This window comes from Pongo pygmaeus, chromosome 4 (genome assembly GCF_028885625.2).
Source record: "Pongo pygmaeus isolate AG05252 chromosome 4, NHGRI_mPonPyg2-v2.0_pri, whole genome shotgun sequence".
In the NCBI taxonomy this organism is placed as follows: Eukaryota; Metazoa; Chordata; class Mammalia; order Primates; family Hominidae; genus Pongo; species Pongo pygmaeus.
The window spans coordinates 61,239,349-61,266,064 of NC_072377.2; the positions used below are offsets into that span (position 1 = coordinate 61,239,349).

Sequence of the window (26,716 nt, forward strand, 5' to 3'; positions counted from 1 at the left end):
AAAAAAATTGCTTTCCCTAAATTCTTCAAATGTTTTCTAAGTTTGTCATTGCAACTTTTCTTCTTTGAAAGCTACAAATAAAGCTTCAGATAAACATTTCAGTCATATGTATACAAAGTTCTCAAAATCTTGAAATAATATTTTAAAAACCAGGTAAGTAATCAGAATATGCTTAAATGAATGAAGTAGCTTACTGTGAAGTTTAAGTGAGCATGTAGTGATGGAAATGTTTCTTGCATCCTGATGAAATTTGTCTGCTGACTGATTCCTAAAAATGCAATCACTAGCTGGGTTTGGTGGCATATGCCTGTAATCCCAGCACTTTGGGAGGCCAGGGGAGATCGCTTGAGCTCAGGAGTTCGAGACCAGCCTGAGCAACCTGGCGAAACCCAGTCTCTAAAAAAAAGAAAATCATTATTTATAAAATTTAAAAAATTAAAAAATAAACAAGTGATTATCCCTGATACTGAGGAGACAGTCTTAGATAACTTGTGTTTTTTATGGGAGCCCTGTCCATACCTAACCACCATTTTTCCACCCAAGAGTCAGGCTCCATCTCATAGATACAAACCTTGAAAGCCACAGGCAGGGATAGTTAAAACAGCTGCATCTGATTTGCCAACAAGATTTCTTGCTGTTAGAGTTGCTACATAGCGATCATTTGTGAGATTTACTGTCAGTTTTGTGGCATTAACTGTGTAATTTTGTAAATGTGATTTCCATCTTGTGAGAGTCACTTCATAATCCAAGATTTTTCCATTGGCTTCAAAAGGAGGCAATGTCTGTAATAAAATAGTTTATTTTTAAAAATAATTTCATAAATCTTGAATAAAAAATCAGTTGTTCTTCATATTCACAAATCATGCCATTATGTCAAATCTCTAAATATTTAACTGGAAAGGATTCACAATCTCCATTTTAAATTCGGTTCTAAAATAAAACTAGTACATACTAAATGAAGAGTAAAAGCATGACCTCAACTAAAAGAGGGTAAGTAGCATCATTCTGTTAGCTTTTGGTTCTGTATCAATTCTGCACTGTGGCTATGTAGGTCTGAATTATTTATTTTATGCTTGAGTATTTTTCTACCTTCTTTTTTAGTATGATCTACTCATGCACTTACCAGCATACATTTTGATTATCACAAACTTTTATTATTTTCTGAGGTACTCTGGAAAATTCCAAAGTACAAAAACAACATTCCTCTTCTTATAGAACTTATACTTTCACAGAACTGTACTTAAATACCTATAAGGTATTATTTGTAGTTTATGAACCTGACTTCTATATAATATTAATACATATAAAGCATTACCTTTCTATTTAGTAAAAATAGTAATCAAATGCTTTGCTATTAAGATGAATAAAAATTTATTTATTTAAAAGACCTCCATTCATAATACCATACAAAATGTATTTATAAGGGCTGGGCGCGGTGGCTTATGCCTGTAATCCCAGTACTTTGGGAGGCCGAGGCAGGCAGAACATGAGGTCAAGAGATCAAGATCATCCTGGCCACCATGGTGAAACCCCGTCTCTGCTAAAAATACAAAAATTAGCTGGGCGTGGTGGCACGTGCCTGTAGTCCCAGCTACTCAGGAGGCTGAGGCAGGAGAATCACTTGAACCTGGGAGGCAGAGGTTGCAGTGAACCAAGATCACGCCACTACACTCCTGCCTGGCAATGGAGCGAGACTCGGTTTCAAAAAAAAAAAAAAGATTTATAAGAGAGAAAATATAAATGTGATTTTTTACCTTCCACACGAGTTGTATAGTTCTGTAGCCTTGAGTATGGGATGGATCTATTTTATACCAGAAACTTGGTGCTTTAGATGGTCCTAAAGAAAAGACACAAACTCCTTAAAATAAAAAGGTTTTAACAGTAAAATAAAATTCTGCAAATTATTCTTTTACTTTGTTCTTAGTACTCTTGCCCTCCAATTGCATGGTGTCTCTACCTCTTTGCATTTTCCCATCCCAGCACAAAACACCTGGCTCTTCCTTTAGTCGGGGTGATAGCCTGATATTCCAATTATACTGGAACTCTTTTCTAACCTCAAAATTGTAAAGGTAAAAATGTATTCTGAGCAACAACTAAAGAGGCATCACTCTTTCTTATAACTTCATGTTCTTTATTCTGTTTGTGTGCTGGCACTGTATTTATCTACTTGAATCTCCTGTACCAGCAGCCTTTTCCCAGCCTTCCTGGTCTGCCTGTCCTCACTTCCGTTTTGTCGTCTGTAATTGCCTCTTCATGATCAACACAACACTGCTTAGATTTTATTCAACTCCTCTCTTATTCTATTAAATACCAGGTCTTCTAATTATATTTATAAAAATTTTAAAAGTTAGTTAATATGATTTTTTAAAGAAAAAACGAACTTTTTAAAATAAACTTTTTAACAGTAAAAAATAAAAATGAAATAAATATAAGTTGATACTACTTATCGCTAAAAATCAAACTGGAAAATCTATTTAAACACATTGCTTACCCCTAAATATTCATAGGAATAATAAAACAAATTAAGATAAATGTACTAAAATAAGTTTATTACTTTATATAAGGATGATTGACAGTGATGGGATGTAATAAAAACTAATTCATAGTATTGTCGTGATAATCACTAACCATCTGAAAAAGCAATCCATAAAACATAGTGTTTTTTTTCCAGAGACAGTGTCTCGCTCTGTTGCCCAGGCTAGAGTGCAGTGGATGACTATAGTGAACCATAACCTTCAGCTCCTAGGCTCAGGTGATCTTCCCACCTCAGCATCCCAAGTAGCTGGGGTTTGGTCACCATACCCAGCCAAAACATAAATTGTTAAATACCAGTAATTAAATTCAGTTTTAAAAATACCTGTAGTATTAATTTTTCAAAACTTTTATAATAGCCATTAAATGTAGCATATAATTTTTCATTTAATTTTTAGCAATAAGTAATATCAACTGACATTTCATTTTTACTTATCATTGTTAAGCTTTTTGTAAAAAATTTGTCTTAAAAAAATCAATGGCATTAACTGATTTCTCAAAATTTTTATGAATATAATAACAAGATATGGTTAGTCAGTAGAATAAGAAAGGAGTTGAATAAAATCTAAGCAGTGAGGCTGGGTGTGGTGGCTCGTGCTTGCAAACCCAGCACTTTAGGAGGCCGAGGGATGTGGTTCCCTTCAGTTCAGTAGTTCAAGACCAGCCTGGGCACCATGGCAAAACCTTGTCTCCACAAAAAAATACAAAAATTTGCTGGGCATGGTGATGCATGCCTGTAGTCCCAGCTATGTTGGGGGCTGAGGCACGAGGATCGCTTCAGCCTTGGAGGTAGAGGCTGCGGTGAGCCGTGTTCATGCCACTGCACTCCAGCATAGGCAACAGAGTGAGGCACTATTTCCAAAAAAAAAAAAAAAATTTAAGTACTGATATGTTAATCATGAAGAGGCAATTACAGACAACAAAACAGAAAGGATAGGACAGGCAGACCAGGAAGGCTGGGAAAAAGGCTGCTGGTACAGAAGTTAAAATAGATAAATTCACATGAGTACAGTGCAGCACTCAAACAGAATAAAAAACATGAAATTATTTTTAAAAATTATGAGCTGGAAATATTTCCTAACATAAAGAGAACCCAGAGACTTCATTCACTCATTGATTTGACAAAGATTATGTACACTTGTCCATTAAAAATGCACACAGGCACTAACCACAATATTTTACCTACATTTTAAAGTATTACATTAATTCCTCCCCATGTATCTCATTTTAAGAATTCCTGGTCAAGACAAAGCACTCTGGCTGAGGACTCCCATAGCAGCAATAGCAAAACTGATTTCTTTCTCAGCATTTATGAGAGAAATCTTAGGGAGAAGGGTACTTTTCTGCCTTTGATGTTCTCAAGTCACATGACCTAAACCTCTAGAAGAGCTGGAAGTAAAGGGATATAGGTGGTAGGGGATTTTTTCAGCCACAGCTACTGCCATTGATAACTAAGAGGTGAGTCTGTGATAGGAAGGTCTCAAAATGAAAAATCTATGCCACAGGATTATTTCTTGAACTTAGTAACATCAGCTGCTTTGCAGTGAGGATCTTACTTTAGACTGTACACTCTTTTTGTGCCTTTTTTATTCTATACCATATATATTATCTATAGGAGAAAAAAGGAAAATAAAAACTAACCAACCAAAATTCCAGATCAACCGCTTCCCAGGGGCTTATCAAGTGCTATTAGAAAAAAAATGAATAAAAGGTATAATACAAGTATCTTTTTGATAGTGAGGATCTAAGGTATAGTTTGCTAGACAGTGTGATTTTAATGATTCAGGATATGATTCTCTAGTTAGGAGTATCTCTGGAGAAGTCTCCTTGAATAAAATGTTCTAGACTTATCAACAGTTAAGTCAACGGTTTTCTGATAGTATCTAAGTCACCATTCCATGATGAATTTTTTTTTTTGAGACGGAGTCTCGTTCTGTCACCCAGGCTGAAGTGCAGTGGCGTGATCTTGGCTCACTGCAACCTCCGCCTCCCGGTTTCAAGCGATTCTCCTGCCTCAGCCTCCCGAGTAGCTGGGACTACAGGCGCCCACCACCACGCCCGGCTAATTTTTGTACTTTTTAATAGAGAAGGCGTTTCACCATATTGGCCAGGCTGGTCTCAAACTCCTGACCTTGTGATCCGCCCACCTCGGCCTCCCAAAGTACTGGGATTACAGGTGTGAGCCACCACACCTGGCCTCCATGATAATTTAATTAGGTATCAAATAGACTTACACTATCAATGATCCATATTCAATTTTACATCTTAATGTCCTTAAAAATGAAAACGTAAAAATATTGCAGTTTGAATAAAATGATCACAAACTAAGAAGCAATGAGGCTATATTATTAAAACCAGAACCAATTCACATCCGGAATTCCAATAGCTTTACTTCTTCATATACTCATTTACTTACTATCTTCATAGGTGATCCCACTTGCTTCTTCACTCCAGTCACTCCAGTATCCCTTACCATCTTCCTTCATACAGCGAATCCTAAACACATATTCTGTAAAAGGTTTAAGGTCTTGGACAGTGAATGAAGATCGGGTGGATGCTGTGTCTTCAGGAGGAATCTGAAACAAAGCAAATCAACCAACAGAAAACCTCAATTAGTAAGGTCTTCTAAATTGTGTTAAAATTTAGAAACTTTTTTTTTTTTTTTTTTTTTTTTTAGGCACAGCCTTGCTCTCTTTTGCCCAGGTTGGAGTGCAGTGGTGCGATCTTGGCTCAACACAACCTCTACCTCCCAGGTTCAAGCGATTCTCCTGCCTCAGCCTCCTCAGTGGCTGGGATTACAGGTGCCCGCCACCACTCTCAGCTAATTTTTGTATTTTTTTAGTATCAACAAGATTTCACCATGTTGGCCAGGCTGGTCTGTAACTCCTGACCTCAAGCAATCCACTTGCCTCGGCCTCCCAAAGTGCCAGGATTACAGATGTGAGCCACTGCGCTCAGCCTAGAAACTATTTATTTGAGACAGAGTCTCCCTCTGTCGCCCAGGTTGGAGTGCAATGGTGCAATGGCGCGATCTCAGCTCACTGCAACCTCCGCCTCCTGGGTTCAAGTGATTCTACTGCCTCAGCCTCTCGAAACTATTTTACTGACACAAGACTAATACATTAAACTCAACCTCTGGAGACAAATAAGTGTAAGTTAAAAAGCAGTCCAAATCAGTAAAGTTATTAGGTTTTAGAAGTATGGAAACATCTATTATCTTTCCTTTTTTCCCTTTATTTCTTCCACAGGGCCTGTAATATAACTTAGGATTTCTACACGAAACAGATGGCACACTCCATTTAGAATAATTCAAGGAGGGCTTCATAAAGGGACTACATGCAGAGTATATGGAATCCTTAGACAGTGCAGTTAGTACTCTGGGACTTAGAGCTGTTTCTACCTCTAGGCCCAAAGGGATGAGGGAAAGTACCAGAACCTGAAAGAAGCCAGTCAGCTAGAGAGGGCTGTCTTGACAGGCAGTGACCCTAAGTTGAGAGACGGGGCTAGGTGTGGTGGCTCACACCTGTAATCCCAGCACTTTGGGAGACTGAGGTAGGTGGATCACCTGAGGTCAGGAGTTCGAGACCAACCTAGCCAACATGGTGAAACCCCGTCTCTACTAAAAATACAAAAATTAGCTGGGCGTGGTGGCGCACACCTGTAATCCCAGCTACTTGGGAGTCTGAGGCAGAAGAATCGCTTGAACTAGGGAGGTGGAGGTTGCAGTAAGCCAAGATCATGCCATTACACTCCAGCCTGGGCAACAAGAGCTAAACTCCATCTCAAAAAAAAAAAAAAAAAAAAAAAAAAGATAGCCAGTTACTGAGAGGAAGCAGGGAAAATCAACATGCCAATTTCACTTTTCTTCTATCTGTCTTCTCTCCTGCCTAGTCCCTTCCTTCCATTAACCACAGTCACAAGGAAGCTATAAAGAATGGGAACCCACAGATGCAGTCTATATAGGTCAGCATGACACAATAAAGAGAAGGGTAGAGCATAGATGTGGACAGGCAAAAGGAAGATATCCAGCCCAATCAAGAAAAACGAAAGTTTTCCTGGCTTTTAAACTTGGCTTTCAGAAAAAAAGAAGAAATTAAATACAGATAAATAACTGGTCATATTACTCTGATAATTTAATATTGGATACAAAATAAACATCAGTCTTTTTTGTAGCACTGAATTAAGATTCTATACTTAATATCACATTTTGAAGGACTTCAGGTATGTATATTCTCTGTACAACATGAAGCATTAATCCAATTTTGTTTTATTGCTTTTCCTGATTGTATTCTGAGCACTTTAGATAAGTGGGGTAAGGAGAGAAGTAGTAAAGTCATGAGCCCAATTCCCTAACAAGCTCACTGTGACTAGAGCAACAAAAGCAAAGACATACTGTTTGTGATAAATGGAATCAAAACAGAGAAGAGTATGGATAACTGAATGCTATGGTGATAGCCTTTTTAAAAGCTCCAAGTATTTCTTTTGCTGGTAGCATCATCTTTGGGTATACTATCCTTTTCAGTCTTACAAGTTCCCTACCAATCCCTTCCTCTACCTCAGTGGTTGGCAAACTTTCTATAAAAAGGTAGATAAAATATTTACTAATATTTTAGGCTTGTGGGCCAGAGACTCTCTTTGCAACTACTCAACTCTTCCACTGTAGAATAAAAATAGAGACAATATGTAAAGAAATGAGTGTGGCTGTGTTCCAATAAAACTTTATTTACAAAAACAAGTCACAGGCTGATTTTGGTGGACTGCAGCACACCAATCCCTACACTAGCTACCTTATCCTTATAATCTCTTGATTTTTGCTCCTCTACTTAATTTGCTTCTTATTACTTGTATTCTTTGTAACTCCCATCAAAAATGCCATTTCTAGGCTGGTAGTGGTAGCTCACATCTGTAATCCCAGCACTTTGGGAGGCCCAAGGTAGGAGAATCGCTTAAGGCCAGGAGTTTGAGACCATCCTGGGCAACATGGCAAGACTTCATCTCCACAAAAAATAATAATAATTTTAAAAAGCCAGGTATGGTGGTGCACACCTGTAGTGAGACTAAGGCAGGAGGATCACTTAAGCTCGAGTTCGAAATTGCAGTGAGCCAGCGGCCTGGGCAAATGGAGACACTGTCTCTGGAAGAAAAAAAAAAGCCATTTCCTATCACCCTATATCATTTTCATGTTTTACTTAAAGGCTACTGTATTTAGCAAAACTGTATTTTCTATCTGGATATCTTCCTGATTCCCCTTGTTTGAAATGACCCAGAAGAGGTATCAAGCAAAATATTTCACATACCCAGAAACTTAAAGACATTTAGAGAATGACTGAAACTTTTTAAGATTAGAGGGTTGAAAGAAGGACTATTTGAATAAACAGTAACTTTCAATTTACCTGGCTCCAAGTTGAGGCATCTTTGGTCCTATACTGAATATTATATTTTAGTATTATAACACTCTTAATACTTGGGTTGGTCCACGTCAATTTTAAGATACTAGACAGTTCCTCTGAGTTGATCACTGATAAATTATGTGGCGGATTGGGCTTCACTGAAAAATAAAATAAATCCTAAGGTTTATTATGTTTTCCAATTTCATATACAAACTCAAATATACTCTTTATATTGTCCTTCCTTTATTTTACAATATTCATTCATCCTTACCAAATGAACTAATTTCTCTGAAAATTATGCTATGCTATATACCTTATAATGGAAAAAAAAAGATTTCTAAAGAATCTTTAGTTCTCCTTGTTAGTTTACTACATTCGTTACTCTCTTCAGGTTCGTATGTCAAAAGACAAATATTTATGATATCAAATTTTTAAAAAAGAGAATAAAAATGGAACATACATACTGTAATTACAATGGTGTAAGATGTTTGAGAACAGAAAACATTCAAAGTGAAAACAGCTGTTAAGTGTGGCTGGATTATGGATATTTTCCTTTTTCCAAATTCTATTTGATATTACTGATAAAATGGCTTCATAAAAATCACTAAGATAAATGCTTGTTTCTACATTAATTAAAATCTAAAATCTACATTAATTAAAATCTAAAAAATTAAAATCTAAAAACATTAATTAAAATCTAAAAATCTACATTAAAATCTAAAAAAAATCTAAATATAAAAATTAATTTGTAAACTACTACAGTGTCAAATAAACTCTCAAATTCAGGTTTATAACTACCTTTATATACAGGATCAAAATTGATATGATCTGATGTAACCTTCCCAAGGGCATTCTCTGCTTCTACCCAGACTTCAATGTTGACAAAATACACAGTAGAATAATCAACAGTGCATGAGGTGGGGGTGTCACGTTTTGCTTTGCAATCAGCAAACTTGTGTGTTGCCCTAAATACAAAAAATTGAAGAATCAGTCATTAAAAACACATCTGAAAAAATTAGAGTGAAAAAAATTACTTGCAAAGAGTTTGATGAGACCTAGATTGTCGTAGCAAACTTTGCAATAAAACTGCTGGTCACTAACAAAATTTCTTTAAAATTAACCATTCTTTAAAATTAACTTTGATCTATATCTTAAAACATAAAATTATTTTCAAATTTGTAGTCTAAAAATATTGTGCTTTAAAATTTTATGCTCCATCCCCACTGACTCCTCTCCAAAAATTATCTATTTCCTTGTGATCCCAGTGCTGTTTTTTCTTTTTCCTAAAACAGAACCCTTACTGTACCACAAATTTCTTTAAGCACAATATGCTAAAAGGTGACAGGAGGTTAGGTGTAAGAATTTCTATCACCCCTTAGCCTTTAGTCTTAGGGCTAAAATCTCTTAGCCTCTTTCTAGTCAAACTTAGGCAACTACTTTCTGATTTCTATCACCATGGAAAGTTTCAAGTAATATTACTATATTTATTTATAATTATATAAATTATGCCTCAATTAAAAATATTTATCTACAACACTGTTTTTAAAAATAGAAGGATAAACCAAACCCCAAATTGAACCAAAACAAAAATGGTTAGTCTCTAAGGAGAAGAAGGAAATAAGGTAGAGGATTCAGGAATAGAATATAGACTTTTCTGAACATGCCTTAATACTATTAATAGATTTGACTTTTTGGATTGTTTTATATAATTATTAAGAAAAATTCCTAAGAATCAAAAGCAAAATGAAACATATGAACTTGTGTACTGAGTATGTAGTATAACCACATAGAAAAGAACTATTCCAAGTAACATTAAAACACAGTAATCTGACTATTACACATCCTTCATAGAGAAAAACAATCTTAAAATCATTCTTGGTAATCATTTTGTTGGTGCTAATACTGGTGTTATTATTCTGCAGCTGCTGTATTAACCGTAGGATAAAGCAAATGAATAATTATATTAGTGTTGTTGTGAACTATGTTTTTCAGTTCATAAGAAAGAAGATGTAGATGTCAGGTAAATGTAATTATGTAAAAACCTATAGCCCTAATTTTAAACTGAAAATATCAGTATGAATTTGTATTTTTAAAAGATAGTATTATATCTCAAACCACAAAACATATCCTAGCTCTTTCGACCGAAAAAATCTAAAAAATCTAAAAACTATGACAAACCAGTAGTGATGAATTCCTGTGGCACCCTGATTGTAGTCTGTAAATATTATTTCACACTAAATGAAACCAGAGAGTTTTGGGAAAAGGTTGATTCCAGGTCTGGGTGAGGAAATACATAAGATGACCCTGTAAAAGCATGTTATATCAGCTATCAAAGGCTAAGGAAGTTGTGTCAAGACGATGAATGAGCCGGGTGGGGTGGTGGGTGCCTATAATCCCAGCCACTCGGGAGGCAGTGAGCCAAGATCACGCCATTTCACTACAGCCTGGTCAAAAGAGCAAAACTCTGTCTCAAAAAAAAAAAAAAAAAAAAAGATGAATGAGCCAATTTGAATAAACTGCCACTGATCAAAGATGGGACAATCCATAACGAATTAAAACACATCAAATATGTTTAAATATAAATTCATAATGAGAAAGAAAAGCCCTCATTATTCTACCTTTGGAGGATACTAGGGAATCAACTCATTATAAAACTGGTAATTAAGGAAAAATATTATACCTATCTTGCTTCTCTTATCTGAACTGTACTTCAGGGTAAACCACAGTTGATAAAGGCAAGTTTTTCTTTAAGTATTTCAGCTAAAACAAACAAAACACAGAATACCACAGTTTTGTAATTTATATACAAATTATAATCACTGATGACTGCTCAAAGCTGTGAGGGAAATACTAGTGGGAAAACAACATGGTTAAATTTCGGAAACATTCTGTTGAGTTATAAAACTTTTCACAAAAGAGTGTATACTATATAATCCCATTTATATGAGACATTCTGCAACAGGAAAAAATAATCTATGGTGAAGAATATCAGACAGGTAGTTGCTCATGGGGTGGGGCACTTGCCGGGATTGACTGTGAAGGAGCAGGAAGGAACTTTCTAGGTGTGTTAGTAATGTTCTATGTCTTGATACTGATTTGAGTTACACAGGTGTCTGTACTTGTCAAAACTCACTGAATGGTACACTAAGATTTGTGTTTTCACTATATGTAAATTTTACTTAAAAACATAATACTGAACTCTAGTTCATGTAAATACTGAAGTGATTAAGAATGAGGTATATTAATGACTGTAACTCACTATGAAATACTGAAGTGATTAAGGGTGACGTATATTAATGACTGCAACTCACTATGAAATACATAAAAAAGAGACAGATTGAGAGATGGAGAGAAGGATGCATAGATAAATAGATAGGTGATAAAGCAAAGATAGTAAAATGTTAATTGTAGAATCTAGGGTATGCAAGAGTGTTCACTGTAAAATTCTTTCAGTTTTTCTGTTTGGAAAAAACAAATGGGAAACTTAGTAAATAAAGGAATAAGGCTGACAACACCTGAAACCACTGCTCAATCTTAATATCAGAAAAAAGAAAAACAGTGAAACATTATCTGGTCGTTCCTGATAGAAGTACACCTCACTCCTACAAAATATTTTTTTGGGAAAAAAAAAAAAATCAAACCCAAATCTGATGAAATCTGTAGGTCTAACAGCAATTTTTTGGAAAGAAAAAGACAAGGGGGCCAGGCGCAGTGGCCACGTCTATCATCTCAGCACTTTGGGAGGCAGAGGCGGGCAGATCACGAGGTCAGGAGTTCGAGCCCAGCCTGACCAACATGGTGAAACCCTCTCTATTAAAAATACAAAAAAAATTAGCTGGGCATGGTGGCACACGCCTGTAATCCCAGCTACTCAGGAGGCTGAGGCAGGAGAATTGCTTGAACCTGGGAAGCGGAGGTTGCAGTGAGCAGAGATCATGCCACTGTACTCCAGCCTAGGTGACAGAGCAAGACTCCATCTCAAAAAAAAAAGACAAGGAAATATGTTAAACAATGTACAATGTATAACAGTTTAACAACTGAATTGTAAGGAAAAAGAACAAACAGAACCTATAATTTAAGAGACAAGACATAAATTCACAAAGTAGGGAGCTTATTCGAATCTTGACTGAAACAAATGTAAAAAAATTATACATATATGCATATTCATGAGACAATGAGGGAAATCAACACTAACTGAAAATGTAGTATTTTATATCTGAGTGTAACAATGGTATGTTGTTATGCTTTTTTTAAAATGCCCTTATCTTTTAGAGACGTGTACTGAAATATCTTTGGATGAAATATGATGTCTGCGATTCTCTCTTCAAGACAATATAGGCAAAGAGTACCTTCGAAATAAAGACTGGTCATGAGCTGACCAGTGTTGAAGCTGAGTGATGGGTATGTATGGGTATTCTACTATTCTTTCTACTTTAATTTTTTATTTATTTATTTTTTTTGAGATGGAGTCTCACTCTGTTACCCAGGCTGGAGTGTAGTGGTGCGATCCGGGCTCACTGCAACCTCCGCCTCCTGGATTCAAGTAATTTCTCCTGCCTCAACCTCCGAGTCACTTGGATTATAGGCGCCTGCCACCATGCCTGGCTAATTTTTGTATTTTTGGTAGAGACGGGGTTTTGCCCTGTTGGCCAGGCTGGTCTCAAACTCCTGACCTCAAGTGATCTGCCCGCCTCAGCCTCCCAAAGTGCTGGGATTATAGGCGTGGGCCACCGCGCCTGGGGGATTACAGGCGTGAGCCACCGTGCCTGGCCTCTACTTTTACATATATTTGAAATGTTACAAAATAAAAAATTAAATGTTTTAAAATAGCATTTAATATTATTACTTGGTAAAATAAAAATTTCAGCAAAAATGACTAAACTTTAATAAATCTAACATGAAACAAATTTAAAATAACGTACCATTCAGATTTTAAAGTGAAGTTTGTCTCCAAGTGTGTTTCCCTTCCACGATCCCACTCACACCTCATTTTCTTCCCCTCATTCACAATGCAACTCAAATTTTTAGGTTTTTCTGGAGGCACTAAAAGGGATTAATTAGCATCTTTCAGAAAGCTTTATATCCACAAATATTATGCAATTTATATACTACCCAAGGCATTTGCGATCTAAATTAGATGAAAAAAATCAAACCCAAGCAAAAAGTATGGACACAATGAAAGGCTGATGACAATTTCTTTTCTATCCCAACTCTTACACTTCTTTTCAGGAAGTAATATATATACATCCATCCTAACTGTCATCAACTGGTTTGTTTCACATTAATTTTCTATGTAAAATCAACTTTCATTTATAACTGGAAAAAAATATCAACTGATTTCTCCATTAAGTTTATTTTTAAAAGTAATATATACATACGTTTGTAAGAGGCAATTAAGTAGAAGCCAAAATGATTCATTTATATTTCTCTTCTTATTGCTTTCCCAAACTCATTGGAAGAAAAGCAAATGCCAAAACAGTAAAGTCTGGGTGATCCACAAATTAGATAACCCACTTTTGGATCACAGTAAATTTATTTTGTTTACTTTGTTACTCCAAGGCCAGGCACAGTGGCTCACGCCTGTAATCCCAGCAGTTTGGGAGCCCGACGCAGGTGGATCACCTGAGGTCAGGAGTTTGAGACCAGCCTGGCCAACATGGCGAAACCTCATTTCTACTAAAAATATGAAAAATTAGCCGGGCGTGGTGGCTCATGCCTGTAGTCCCAGCTACTTGGGAGGCTGAGGCAGAGGACTGCTTGAACCCGGGAGGGCAGTGAGCTGAGATCATGCCACTGCACTCCAGCCTGGGTGACAGAGCGAGACTCCATCACCCAAAAAAAAAAAAAAAAAACGATTTACTCCAATATTTGTTCGCTTTCTTCAGGTAGCTGCTTTACACGTGCATTTTCTCAGCAATTAAGGGATACTGAGAATTACCATCATTATGTCAATTCAACAATACTTTCTTGTGGTGGGGGGGGTCTCATGTCAAATATTTCTCTAGTAAACTGAAACTGCTTGACTTTCAGGAAAGACAGGAGACTTGTGGTTCCCACTTCTAAGCTTATTCTTTAAAAACCAAACATGTCCAAGTCACTAAGTCCACAAGTTACTACATTTTATAAAGATGAAAGGACAACATTAAAAATGCAGTTCAATAGTCATGACAAAGTCTGAAATAAGACAAAAACAAAACTTACAGCCTGAAATTATTGTGATTCCATAAACATTCTGTTCAAGCTGTCCGAATGTAAGAATGTTGCAAGTGAGCTGAATATTTAATGAAGCTATATCTGTAAAGGTGACACTGGATGCTGTTCTGTTTATGATAGTATATTGCTCCTTAGGAATAGTAAAATGGTTTGTTTTCCAGACAATGTAATTAGCATTTACATGAAAATAATCCATACATTTTTCCTTTAGCACACAAACTGCAGTGAAATTAGAATGAAGTTGTACAACTGGAGATTCAGGACTGATATAACCACATGGATCTAGAAGTTCACCTAAAAAGGAACAATAGAAAATATATAAATGGACTGAATTTTTCTGGTACAAAATGATATCTAGCTGGTAGCACTCAATGTAGAGTCCCTCAACCTTCACTAAAATATCCCTAAAGACACAGAAAAAGACAATACACAACTGAAAATTAATATGGTTAGAATTTAATGCCTGAATTTGTAAAGAAATATACAAATTATAAGGATAATAGAGCTGAATTAAGAAAAACCCATTCATGCTTTATAGCCCATGGTATAAACTATTTCTTTAAGAAACACAAACTGCCTGCAGCATGATTCATACTTGCCCCACAACCTATCCTGTCCCTCCATTTAGATCCCAGGTCTAAACTCAACTCTCCAGAAAACAGGCAGTGGTGGTCTCCTCTACAGTCCTGAATGCTGTTGTGGAGTACAGCTGGGGTCACAGACAGACAGTATACATTGTCCACACATCAAAACTCAGACAACAAAGGAAACAGCAAGGGACCAATATAAAACAGGAAGAATAGAACAAGATGGCCAAATAGTTTAGTTTTAAGAATAAATGCATGGCCCTGGGTATGATGGTTTGCGTCTATAATCTCAGCACTTTTGGGAGGCCGAGGCAAGAGGATCGCTTGAGCTCAGGAGTTTGAAACCGGCTTGGGCAACATAGGGAGACGCCATCTGTACTAAAAATAAAAAAAATTAGCCGAGCATGGTGGTGCACGCCTATAGTCCCAGCTATTCGGGAGGCTGAAGTGGGATGATGGCTTGAGCCCAAGGGGTCAAGGATGTAGTGAGCCACTGCACTCCACCCTGGACAACAGAGTGAAAATAAATGCATGGGATAAGATCCCCTATTTAAAAACAAAGAATCAGCCTGACCAACATGCTAAAACCCAGTCTCTACTAAAAATACAAAAATTAGCTGGGTGTCGTGGTGGGCACCTGTAATCCCAGCTGCTTGGGAGACTGAGGCATGAGAATCACCTGAGCCCGGGAAGTGGAGGTTGCAGTGAGCTGAGATCACGCCACTGCACTCCAGCCTGGGAGAGAGAGTGAGACCGAGTCTCAAAAAAAACAAAACAAAACAAAACAAACAAAACAAAACACAAAGAATCAGATTGGGTAAAAAAAAATTAAACACAACTATACGCTTTACCTACCACCTACTCCACATTGATGACATCTCAATCCCTATCTCTAGCACTAAACCCCCATGCTTTCAATAGCCCATTAGACATATATCTACCTGAGATATCCCATAGCTATTTTTAAATGAGCATGTCCAAAACTATTACGTATCATAATCTTTTCAAACATATTATTTTTTATTCTTATTTCTCTGCCTCTGCTAACAGCGCCACTCCCATCCAGACACCCAGGCCAGATACTCTGTAGTCATCTTCCAACATCTCTAATTAGCCTCCTCTAACCTCCAACTTAACAATAGTGCACTGTGTTGGTTCTATATGCTTAATAAGCATATCAACATCTTCTTTCCAATGCTACTTTGACTGCTGAAGCACAGGATACTATATCAGTCTGACCTCCTTCCAGTTTATCTTACATACTACTGTCACAGTTACTGTTCTAAAATAATTAAGACATTTGTCTACTTTAAATTATTTAGTGGCTACCTATTAACAAGATAAAAGTCCCAACTATTTGACATGATTTTATTCTTTTTCTCTAGCTTCAATGTCCACAATTATAAGGTGGCTTTCCTCAATGAATCCTATTTGCTGTGGGGTTCCTGGGTAGGTACCCATGAAGTTTTTTTAAGATTAAAAATTACTAGCCTGGGCAACATGGCAAAACCCCGTCTCTACAGAAAAAAATACAAATATTAGTCAGGCATGGTGGCACACGCCTGTAGTCCCAGCTACTCAGGGGTGAGGGTCGGTGCTGAGGCAGGAGGATTGCTTGAGCCCAAGAGGTCAAGGCTGCAGTGAGCCCAGAAAAAATTAAAAACAGTTTTTGCAGTCAAAATTGTATCCCCAAACAGAATCCCAGGACCTCTCATAAAGCCTGTAAAACCCAGAGCTGGAATGTGTATTTCTTTGTTTCAGACTGATAATGTTTATATCATCTTGCTGTTTATATCATCTTGCTGTTATTTATAAATGCCTACTGTAAATCTTAGTATTACTCTCAATTTCCAATAGTATGGTCCTTCATCCAGTGGAGAATCTCAGACTAAGTTACTCTGTGATACTGGGTCAGATCTTACAACTCCTTAGACATCACTTTATTCTTTGGCAAAATCACTTGTTATACTTTCTCTAAAGTAATTATAGGGATGTTAAATGTGAAATATATTCTAGAGTACTAAAAACATAAGATGTAATTAGAGACTCAATATGAATAATTTTTAATCACATAGAATAAGAGAAATATTAAAAATGGGCAAATGGGCTGGGCGCGGTGGCTCACACCTGTAATCCCAGCACTTTGGGAGGCCGAGGTGGGTGGATCACAAGGTCAGGAGATCAAGGCCACCGTGGCTAACACAGTGAAACCCTGTCTCTACTAAAAATACAAAAAATTAGCCAGGCGTGGTGGCGGGCGCCTGTAGTCCCAGCTACTTGGGAGGCTGAGGCAGGAGAATGGTGTGAACCCAGGAGGCAGAGCTTGCAGTGAGCCAAGATCACACCACTGCACTCCAGCCTGAGCGACAGAGTGAGACGCAGTCTCGAAAAAAAAAGGGCAAATGTTCCGTTTTTCAAAGTGAGACACAGCTTCACTAATACCATCCCATGTCAAATTAATCCCATTTTACAGGGCTACCAGGCTGAGATTAAATTGTAAAAAGAAAGTATTTTAATTAAGAAAGGTATCTGATAAAGTTATTTTGAATGTTTATAGGGCAAGATGAAGAAATATGAATTAGAATACACTATAACTGGGTGGGACTCAGTGGCTCACGTCTGTAATCCCAGCACTTTGGGAGGCCGAGGTGGATGGATCACCTGAGATGAGGAGTTCTAGACCAGCCTGACCAACATGGTGAAACCCTGTCTCTACTAAAAATACAAAAATTACCCGGGCATGGTGACCCGCACCTGTAATTCCAGCTACTCGGGAGGCTGAGGCAGGAGAATTGCTTGAACCTGGGGGGCAGAGGTTGCAGTGAGCTGAGATTGAGCCACTGCACTCCAGCCTAGGTGACAAAACGAGACTCCATCTCAAAAAAAAAGAAGAAAAGAAAAAAAAGAAAAAGAATATACTATAACCAATATTACAATGAACATTATGAAATTGCTGATATTTTGCTACTTTTACAGGTTCATACTCAAATTTATATTTGATTACCCGTATATAAAAATACTGACTAAGAAAAAAGTCAATTAGAGTATGGTCTTAAGTAGAATATGCTGAAGTGCATGCCCTCAATCCTTGGAGAAGACTGTATTTTAAGAATGGCCACACCTACATATTTATCCCATCCCACCTATTTTTCTTACAATGTCACGCATACTCTTTTCATGAAGAGGTGGGGACTCCATTTCCCCCAACCACATCAGATCTGTAAGAATGCCTTGTGTCCACTCCAGCCAATGGAGTGTGCTATGAGACTTCAGAGGCTAGATCATTAAAAGAATACAGACTCCAATTAGCTTTCTTTCTCTCTCCTGGGATATCTGCCCTTAGAACCCAGCCACACATTGTAAGAAAGCCAGGGCCATAAAAAGAGGCCATGTATGGTGTTTTGGACAATGGCCCCAGCAACGCCCTCAGCCTGCAGATAACATTAACAACAGACATATAAGCGAAGGAGTCTGCAGATGACTCTGCAGATGACTCCAGCCCCCAGTCTGAATATTGCAGCTGAGGCCCCAGACATTGTACAGCAAAGATGAATACGTCTGATTGTGCCTGCCTATCTATAGTCCTGTCCTATACAAACCATGAGAGATATTATTATCATTTTAAGCCTTGAAGATCTGGAGTATTTGTGAGGCAGCAACAGGTAACTAATGCAGTCCTGTTATTTTCAACATTTTAATCAACAACTTGGGAAAAGACAGACACACATGCTTATCAAATTAGCAGAGGACAGGACTACAAACAACTGCCAACACTTCGGATGAAAATGTTGGGATTCAAAATTATGTTGAAAGAGTAGAACACCAGGCTAAAACTGATAAAATGAAATTAGCAACAAAGGAAATATATCCTATTTAGGTAATAAGAAATATATATAGGGTGAGGGAGAACTAGTTTAAGAGTAACCCATGTAAAAACCACCTGAGAATTTTCACTGATCACTAGCTTAACATGAAACAAGGGTGTATCTCAGCTACCAAATAGTTACATAACTTTATAAAAATGATGTTCAGATCAAAGTAAGTATAAGAGCCACTGTAGTCAGACTGGTTTTGGTATATTACACTCTTTTTTTCATAAAGAAACTTTCATTCAAAGACAACAATAACCTTTATAATAAATATGCAGTAACTATCATTTTTATAATGCTTACTGTAGGCCAAGCACTGTCCAAATATTTCCTCTATATTAACTTATTTTTGGTTGTTTTTTGAGATAGGGTCTCAGTCTGCCACCCCAGGGTGGAATGCAGTGGCACAATCTCCACACACTGCAACCTCTGCCTCCTGGGTTCAAGTGACTCTCCCACCTCAGCCTCCCAAGTAGCTGAGACTTTCAGGCATGTGCTACCAAGCCCAGATTTTTTTTTTTTTTTTTGGAAACAGGGTTTCACTCTCTCACCCAGACTGGAGTGCAGTGGTGCGATCTTGGCTCACTGCAACCTCCGCCTCCCAGGCTCAAGCGATTCTCCTGCCTCAGCCTCCTGAGTAGCGGGGATTACAGGCGTGCGCCACTACCGCCTGGCTAATTTTTGTATTTTTAGTAGATACGGGGTTTTACCGTATTGGCCAGGCTAGTCTTGAACTCCTAACCTCAAATGATCCACCCATCTCGGCCTCCCAAAGTGCTTGGATTACTGGCATAAGCCACCATGCCTGGCCTCTATATAACTTCTTTAATCCTCACTAATAACCCTAGGAGGTAGTGGCCTTTATTATCACCATTTCATAGATCAGGAAATTGAGGTACAGAAAATGACTGATCAAGGTCCTACAGCTAGTAAGGGGGACAGCTGGGATAATATTATTCATATACATACACACACACACACGTACACATAAATATTTTTTATGAGACAGGGTCTTGCTCTGTTACCCAGGATAAAGTGCAATGGTGTGACCATGGCTCACTGTGACCTCGAGGTCCAGGGCTCATGATTCTCCTGGCTCAGCCTCCTGAGTAGTTGGGACCAGAGGCGTGATATGGTTTGAATCTGTGTCCCCACCCAAATCTCATGTCGTATCATAATCCCCAGTGTTGGAGGTGGGGCCTGGTGGAGAGGTGATTAAATCATAGGGGTGGATTTCTCACTTGGTACTGCCTTGAGATGGTGGATGAGAAATGAGTTATTGTGAGCTCTGGTCATTTAAAAGTTTGTAGCACCTTCCCTTTCTCTCTCTCTTCCTCCTGTTCTCGCCATGTGAGATGCCTCACTCCCCCTCTGCCTTCTGCCATGATTGGAAACTTCCCAAAGCCTCCCCAGAAGCAGATGCCACCATGCTTCCGCACAACCTACAGAACTGTAGGTTAATTAAACCTTTTCTTTATAAATTACCCAGTCTCAGGTATTTCTTTACAGCAGTGTGAGAGTGGACTAATACTTGGCTAATTAAAAAAAAAATTGTAGAGATGGGGCCTTGCTTTGTTGCCCAGGCTGGTTTTGAATTCCTGGACTCAAGTTATTTTCCCGCCTATGCCTCCCAAGGTTCTGGGATTACAGGTGTGAGCCACCATGCCCAGCCAGTATTCTATTTTAAATGTAATACAGGCAACTAAGAGAAGAGTCAGTAGGGTAATCAGCATGCACAGGGTTAAAAACCAGATCCTATAGAATGACTAGATATCTGGGTAACTGTAATTTGGGGATGAGGACTTACAGACACAGGAAAGCAGCCCTTCAATACTTGAGGAGCATGTAGTACGAATGACATAAAATTTAACAAGATTTAACAAATTTTCTCCTATTCATTTACAAAAAAAAAAAAAAACCCACATACTTTTTTCCTTCCCCATTTTAAAGTTATTGTTAGTATGGATATACAGCATTTAAGATTACTGACTGTTACAACTCAAATTATAAAAACAGATTGTCAAGAATGTTTTTATTAAAATCAATTTAAGATATTATTCTCTCGATTATCCTAGAAATAATATATGAACATAACAATTAAACATAAGCTTAATTATATAATAATATAAAAATATATAAACCTAATTTGTGAAGTTAGAAGATAGGGTATTTCATGAACCTTACCTGTAGATTCAGTGGTGAGGAAAATAAACAAGGCTTGCACTAGCCAAGTCTGCAACATCAACATCTTGCGCGGATATTTCTGCAACAGACACGTGTAATATTACTTTTAATATTTTTTCTCTTATATACACATAATTTAAGACACAATCTCGTTTCCATGCTGTAGCTGCGTTTCTAAAAGGTGGTAAAATTCTTAGAGAATGTAGAAAACTTAAGTCTTCACATTATTTTTCTTCATTCTACTGAAGTTATGGCTGTGGAAAACACTGCTAGAAAACATAATTTATACTTTAAGGTTAATTAAAAGAGATATCTTGTTTCTTTCTTATGTGAAGTCCTATATTAGTAAATAACTGTGAGATTAAGAACTTCAGAGTGACAAATTTCTACATGGCAAAACTCACCATAATATGTATCCTTAAAAGATACCTGACAAATGGAAAAAAATGTTTGTAATTCATAGCATGGCCAAAAATTTTCCCTGATATATAAAGAATGCCTACAAATCACTAAAAAATTCTAACACCTAATAGAACAACAGGCAAAAATATTTGAATAGTTTATAGAAAAGGAAATACAAGTAAATCAAGCATATGAAAAGATACTTTCAACCTCACTCAAAATGAGAAATATAAATTAGAGAACTACTCGGATAGGAATGCAAAATGATACAGACACTCTGGTAAACAATTTGACAGTTCATTACCAAGTTAAAAGCACACCATAAGACTTGGTATTTCCACTCCAAAGAGTGTACTCCCTAAAATAAAAACATATGCCCACACCAAGACTTATACTCAAATGTTCACAGCAGCTTCATTCATAAGTCCCAAACTGGAAACAATTCAAATGTCCACCAACTGCTGAATGTATAAACATACATCCAAACAATGGTAGAGACATAGAATACTACCCAGCAAACAAACAAAAAAAAGAGCATGAACTAGTGATACATGCAGTAGTATGAATGAATCTCAAAAGCATCACACTGAATAAACGAAGCCAGACACAACAGGTTATATATTGTATAACTCTATTTACAGGAAATTCTTTTTTTTTTTTTTTTAAGAGATGGGGGTCTTACTATGTTGCCCAGGCTGTCTCAAACTCCTGCGCTCGAGCGATCCTCCTGCCTCAGTCTCCCAAAGCACTGGGATTACAGGCATGAGCTATTGTGCCACTGTGCCTCGGAAATTCTTGATACGGCAAAACTAAGGTGACAGAAAGCAGATCCAGGGTTGCCTAGGGCTGAGGTAGACAAGGCACACATAAAGGGGCATAAAGGAAATCTGGCGTGATAATAATAGTCTATGACTTGATTGTGGTGGTGACTATAAGACTCTATACATTTGGCAGGGCGCGGTGGCTCACGCCTGTAATCCCAGCACTTTGGGAGGCCGAGGTGGGCAGATCACTTGAGGTCAGGAGTTCAAGACCAGCCTGGCCAACATGGTGAAACTCCATCTCTATTAAAATCTCTACAAAATTAGCTGGGCGTGGTGGCGGGCGTCTATGATGCCAGCTATTCGGGAGGCTGAGGCAGGAGAATCGCTTGAACCCGTGAAGCAGAGGTTGCAGTAAGCCCAGATCATGCCACTGGACTCCAGCATGGGCAACAGAGTGAGACCCTGTCTTTCTCACACACCCACACACACACACACACTAGCCAGGTGTGGTGGTGTATGCCTGCAGTCCCAGCTAATCCTGAGGCTTGAGGCAGAAGAACTGGTTGAACCCAGAAGGCAGACGCTGCAGTGAGCTGAGATGGCACCACTGCACTCCAGCCTCGGCAACAAAGCGAAATTCTATTTTAAAAAAAAAAGACTACATTTGTCAAAATTCACTGAATTCTGTGTCAACTATTTCAAAGGCACTGAGATTTTACCTTACTTTCAAGCTAACAAGTCAGCCTACCACAGTGTCATGGATACTGGCAAAAGGCATGACATTTTTGAGTCAGAGACAAAGCACTGTATTACTCATAACAGTAGTCAGAGTATCAGCATTTTCTTGTGCCAGCTGCTTGAGTCCCAACTGCCACAGGGCATTGTGAAGTCAGATGACACCTGAACAGGCTGCTTCACAGGAAAGAAAGACAGATCTTAAGTAACCCTAAACTTGAAAAATATGCAGGAAGCATGTCTGCCTTTTACTCTAGAGGGAGACATTATCTGTGTCTTTGAAGACTGTAAGTAAACCTGTCCTTTGCTCCACGGCTCTGAGAGTCTACCTTCCAACATTCTTTAAAAGGTAAGTTGGCCGGGCACGGTGGCTCACACCTATAATCCCAGCACTTTGGGAGGCTGAGGCGGGTGGATCATGAGGTCAGGAGTTCAAGACCAGCCTGACCAACATGGTGAAACCCCGTCCCTAATAAAAATACAAAAATTAGCCAGGCGTGGTGGCAGCCGCCTGTAATCCCAGCTACTCCCAGCTACTCAGGAGGCTGAGGCAGAGAACTGCTTGAACTTGGAAGGAGGAGGCTGCAGTGAGCCGAGGTCATACCACTGCACTCCAGCCTAGGTGACAGAGCGAGACTCCGTCTCAAAACAAAGTTTAGAAAAAAGGCAGCCATCAGGGTTTTTGCTTATACGAAATGCAGAAATGTTAGACTCATGGGTTTCCTATCAAGTTGTAACTAAAAAATGGTGAATTTTATTGTTTATAAATTAGACCTTAAAAACAAACAAAATCTGCCCAGATAAGGTATAGCCAAAATAAACGAGTGCTTAATACCTCCAAAGACATGTACAAGAATGTTTACAGAAGTTTTATTCAAAATAGATGAAAATTAAAATCAACCAAATATCTATCAACACTAGGATAAATTATGGTATATTCAAGTAATTGAATCACAGCAATGAAAAAGAATAACAGATACATGCATCATGGATGAATCTCACATATAAAACAGAATGAAAGAAATCAGACAGGCTGGGTGCAGTGGCCCACACCTGTCATATCAGCACTTTGGGAGGCTGAGGGGGAAGGATTGCTTGAGGCCAGGAGTTAACAGGCCAGCCTGCACAAAATAGTGAGACCCTGACTCTACAAAAACATTTTAAAAGAGAAAAAAGGCAAGAAAGTACGCTCTGCATGATTTATTTTACAGAAGTTCAAAAAGAGGCAAAAGTCTACCATGTTTGGTGACAGAGGTCAGAGCAGTTGTTTTTTGTAAGGAAGGGTATAAAAGGGGACATTCTGGGTGCTGAGCATGTTCTGTATCTTGATCTGGACAGTGATAAACTCACTGAGCTGTACACTTATGAGTTCTGTTTTGCAGTATGTAAAAAAAGGTACACAAACCAAAAATTATCCCAATACCATTCTTACATATTAGTGTTGGCAAAAATATAAAAACCCAAAAAGGTATCAACAGGGTGTTGTAAGACTAAGCAACGAAAGTATCATTACACACTAAAGATTATAGTGTAAATTGGCATAAGCTTCCCAATACATTGAACACTTTAAAAACGGTCAGTTTTGTTGTTTGTAAATTAGACCTCACTTAAAAACAAAGAAAAAAGCTCTATCCAAACAAGGCAGAGAGCCAGTTTGGCAATATCAATCAAAATTAAAACACACACATTTGATTCTAATGATTCTACTTTATTTTATCCTACAGATATGAATAAAACAACACATGTACAAAGTTATTCACTGCATTGTTTTTAATAGTAAAAGGCTGAAACAACCTGATTATGATGGGACACTAGTTAAATGATGGTATACCAAAACCATCTAAATGTAAATACTTGTAGCCATTTAAAAAAAAATGAGGAAGCTCTATATGTACAGAAACATAAAGTTATCTAAAATACATTGTTACATTGTTAAGGTACAGAACAACGCATTTGCTATTATTTGTGGGCAAAACAATATACAAGAAAACAAAACACACATTCTTTTTTTATATATGCATACAATATCTCTAGGAGGATAAAGTTCAAATACTGGCTGTGACAGGGTATTTGAGACATCAGGGTGGGAGGGAGACGCTCCACCATATACTCTGCAGCCTTGCTATGTTGACCATGTGAATCTTCAGTACTTATGCAAAAAATTAATTTAAATTAAAAAATACTTAATGTCAGCTAGGTGCAGTGGCTCATGCCTATAATCCCAGCACTTGGGGAGGCCGAGGTGGGTGGATCATCTGAGGTCAGGAGTTCCAGACCAGCCTGGCCTACATGGTGAAACCCCGTCTCTACTAAAAATACAAAAAGTAGCTGGGCGTGGTGGTGGGCACCTGTAATCCCAGCTACTTGGGAGGCTGAGGCAGGAGAATCGCTTGAACCCGGGAGGCGGAGGTTGCAGTGAACAGAGATGGCGCCACTGCACTCCAGGCTGGGCGACAGAGTGAAACTCCGTCTCAAAAAATAAATAAAATAAATAAATACTTAAGTTTCAAACTATTGGGTACTATGCTCACTAACCGGGTGACAGTTCAATCGTACTCCAAACCTCAGCATCACACAATATACCCATGTAACCTGCACATGTACTCCCTGAACCTAAATAAAAGCTAAAATTATTAAAGACAAAATACTTAATGGGTAATTTTTTCTTCTAAATAAAACTATTAACTCTTCTTGATGAGAAATGGCTTCCTAGTTCTACACTTGGAACACAATATTGTTTTATTAAATATACATACTAACTTGATTTTATGCACTCCCTAATCATGTAACAGCTTGCCAGCATGCCCAGCTAATTTTTTAAAAATTTTTCTGTAAAGATGGGGGTCTCACTATGTTGCACAGGCAGGTCCCAAACTCCTGGCCTGAAGCGATCCTCCTCCTTTGGCCACCCAAAGTGCTGGAATTATAGGTGTGAGCCACTGTGCCAAGCCAAATGTACTATATTCTTGCAACAAAGCTGCTCCAGAACAAGAGGTCCATGAAAGAACTTATGATTACTTCAAAGCAATTAGATTTGTTTGAGTAGTACCATGGAACACAAGCAAAGGAAACTAGGCAAAGGTAGATTTCACATTTCACATTTAGAAAGTAATCTTTCCTAATTTTTAAAAGATTGTAATGGAGAGGTGATGAAGAAACATCTATTACGGGACTGGATTTCATAGTCCAAATCTAAGAAATGAAGACACAGTAACACTATATAAAATATTATATGCAATACAGTTAACTTCACTTGGGGCTTGTTTAAAAATTGACAGAATTATGGCCGGGTGCGGTGGCTCATGCCTGTAATCCCAGCACTTTGGGAAGCCAAGGCAGGTGGATGACAAGGTCAGGAGTTCAAGATGAGCCTAACCAATATGGTGAAGCCCCGTCTCTAATAAAAATACAAAAATTAGCCGGGCATGGTGGCACACACCTATAGTCCCAGCTACTCAGGAGGCTGAGGTAGGAGAATCACTTGAACCTGGGAGGCGGAGGTTGCAGTGAGCCAAGATCGTGCCATTGCACTCCAGTCTGGGCGACAGAGCGAGACTCCATCTCAAAAAAATTAAAAAAAAATTTGACAGAATTGACAGTAGTTTGCTTATTTTTTCCCTCCTTTCCTTCTGTTGATACTAATATTTAATTTAAAAGTATATTAATAGCACTATCACCTCACCTCTTGCAGAGTTTTCTATGCATATGTTATAACCATACATTGCATACACTAACCTTCTTTGAAATCTGCAGGTAACTTGAGAAGCTTCTATGAAGCCAAAACCTAACTAGTAACCATAAATACAGGAAAGATTATTTCTGAAAACCAAATGCTGGAATCATTCCTCAACTACGGTGATATAACATGGTAGTGTGCCAAAAGGAGCTAGATGATGTATAGTAAGTATTGCTACTTTCAATGTTAAAGAAACAAAGTTTATAAATGATTTATTTAAAATAAAATAAATTCAAGATTATCCCTATAGTTGTTCATTCTGATTTACTTTCATTTCCATATGTTTTCTCAAGTGAGAGAAAAA

At 37.9% G+C, this 26,716-nt stretch overlaps 1 protein-coding gene and 1 long non-coding RNA gene across 10 annotated transcripts in view; one reads left to right on the top strand and one right to left on the bottom strand.

Annotated features, from left to right (window-relative positions):
- IL6ST (interleukin 6 cytokine family signal transducer) overlaps nucleotides 1–26,716 on the bottom strand; it is a 72,104-nt gene that overhangs the window by 32,474 nt on the left and 12,914 nt on the right. For all 8 annotated transcript variants that reach the window (XM_063664828.1, XM_054487986.2, XM_054487987.2 and 5 more), the window contains 8 exons: nucleotides 20,776–20,854; nucleotides 14,124–14,429; nucleotides 12,845–12,965; nucleotides 8,721–8,887; nucleotides 7,926–8,080; nucleotides 4,949–5,108; nucleotides 1,755–1,837; nucleotides 572–782 (listed from right to left, as the gene is read on the bottom strand). In XM_063664828.1, the coding sequence (XP_063520898.1) occupies nucleotides 572–782; nucleotides 1,755–1,837; nucleotides 4,949–5,108; nucleotides 7,926–8,080; nucleotides 8,721–8,887; nucleotides 12,845–12,965; nucleotides 14,124–14,429; nucleotides 20,776–20,854 (1,282 nt within the window). The remainder of the gene's footprint in view (nucleotides 1–571; nucleotides 783–1,754; nucleotides 1,838–4,948; nucleotides 5,109–7,925; nucleotides 8,081–8,720; nucleotides 8,888–12,844; nucleotides 12,966–14,123; nucleotides 14,430–20,775; nucleotides 20,855–26,716) is intronic.
- The window catches only part of LOC129036609 (uncharacterized), a 129,766-nt gene continuing 124,525 nt past the window's right edge, over nucleotides 21,476–26,716 (top strand). The window contains exons 1-2 of one of the 2 annotated variants that reach the window (XR_008502606.2): nucleotides 21,848–23,025; nucleotides 26,430–26,576. This is a non-coding gene — a long non-coding RNA (uncharacterized LOC129036609). Of the gene's footprint in view, nucleotides 26,577–26,716 lie in introns of both variants that reach the window. The other variant, XR_010126384.1, reaches the window with a different exon arrangement.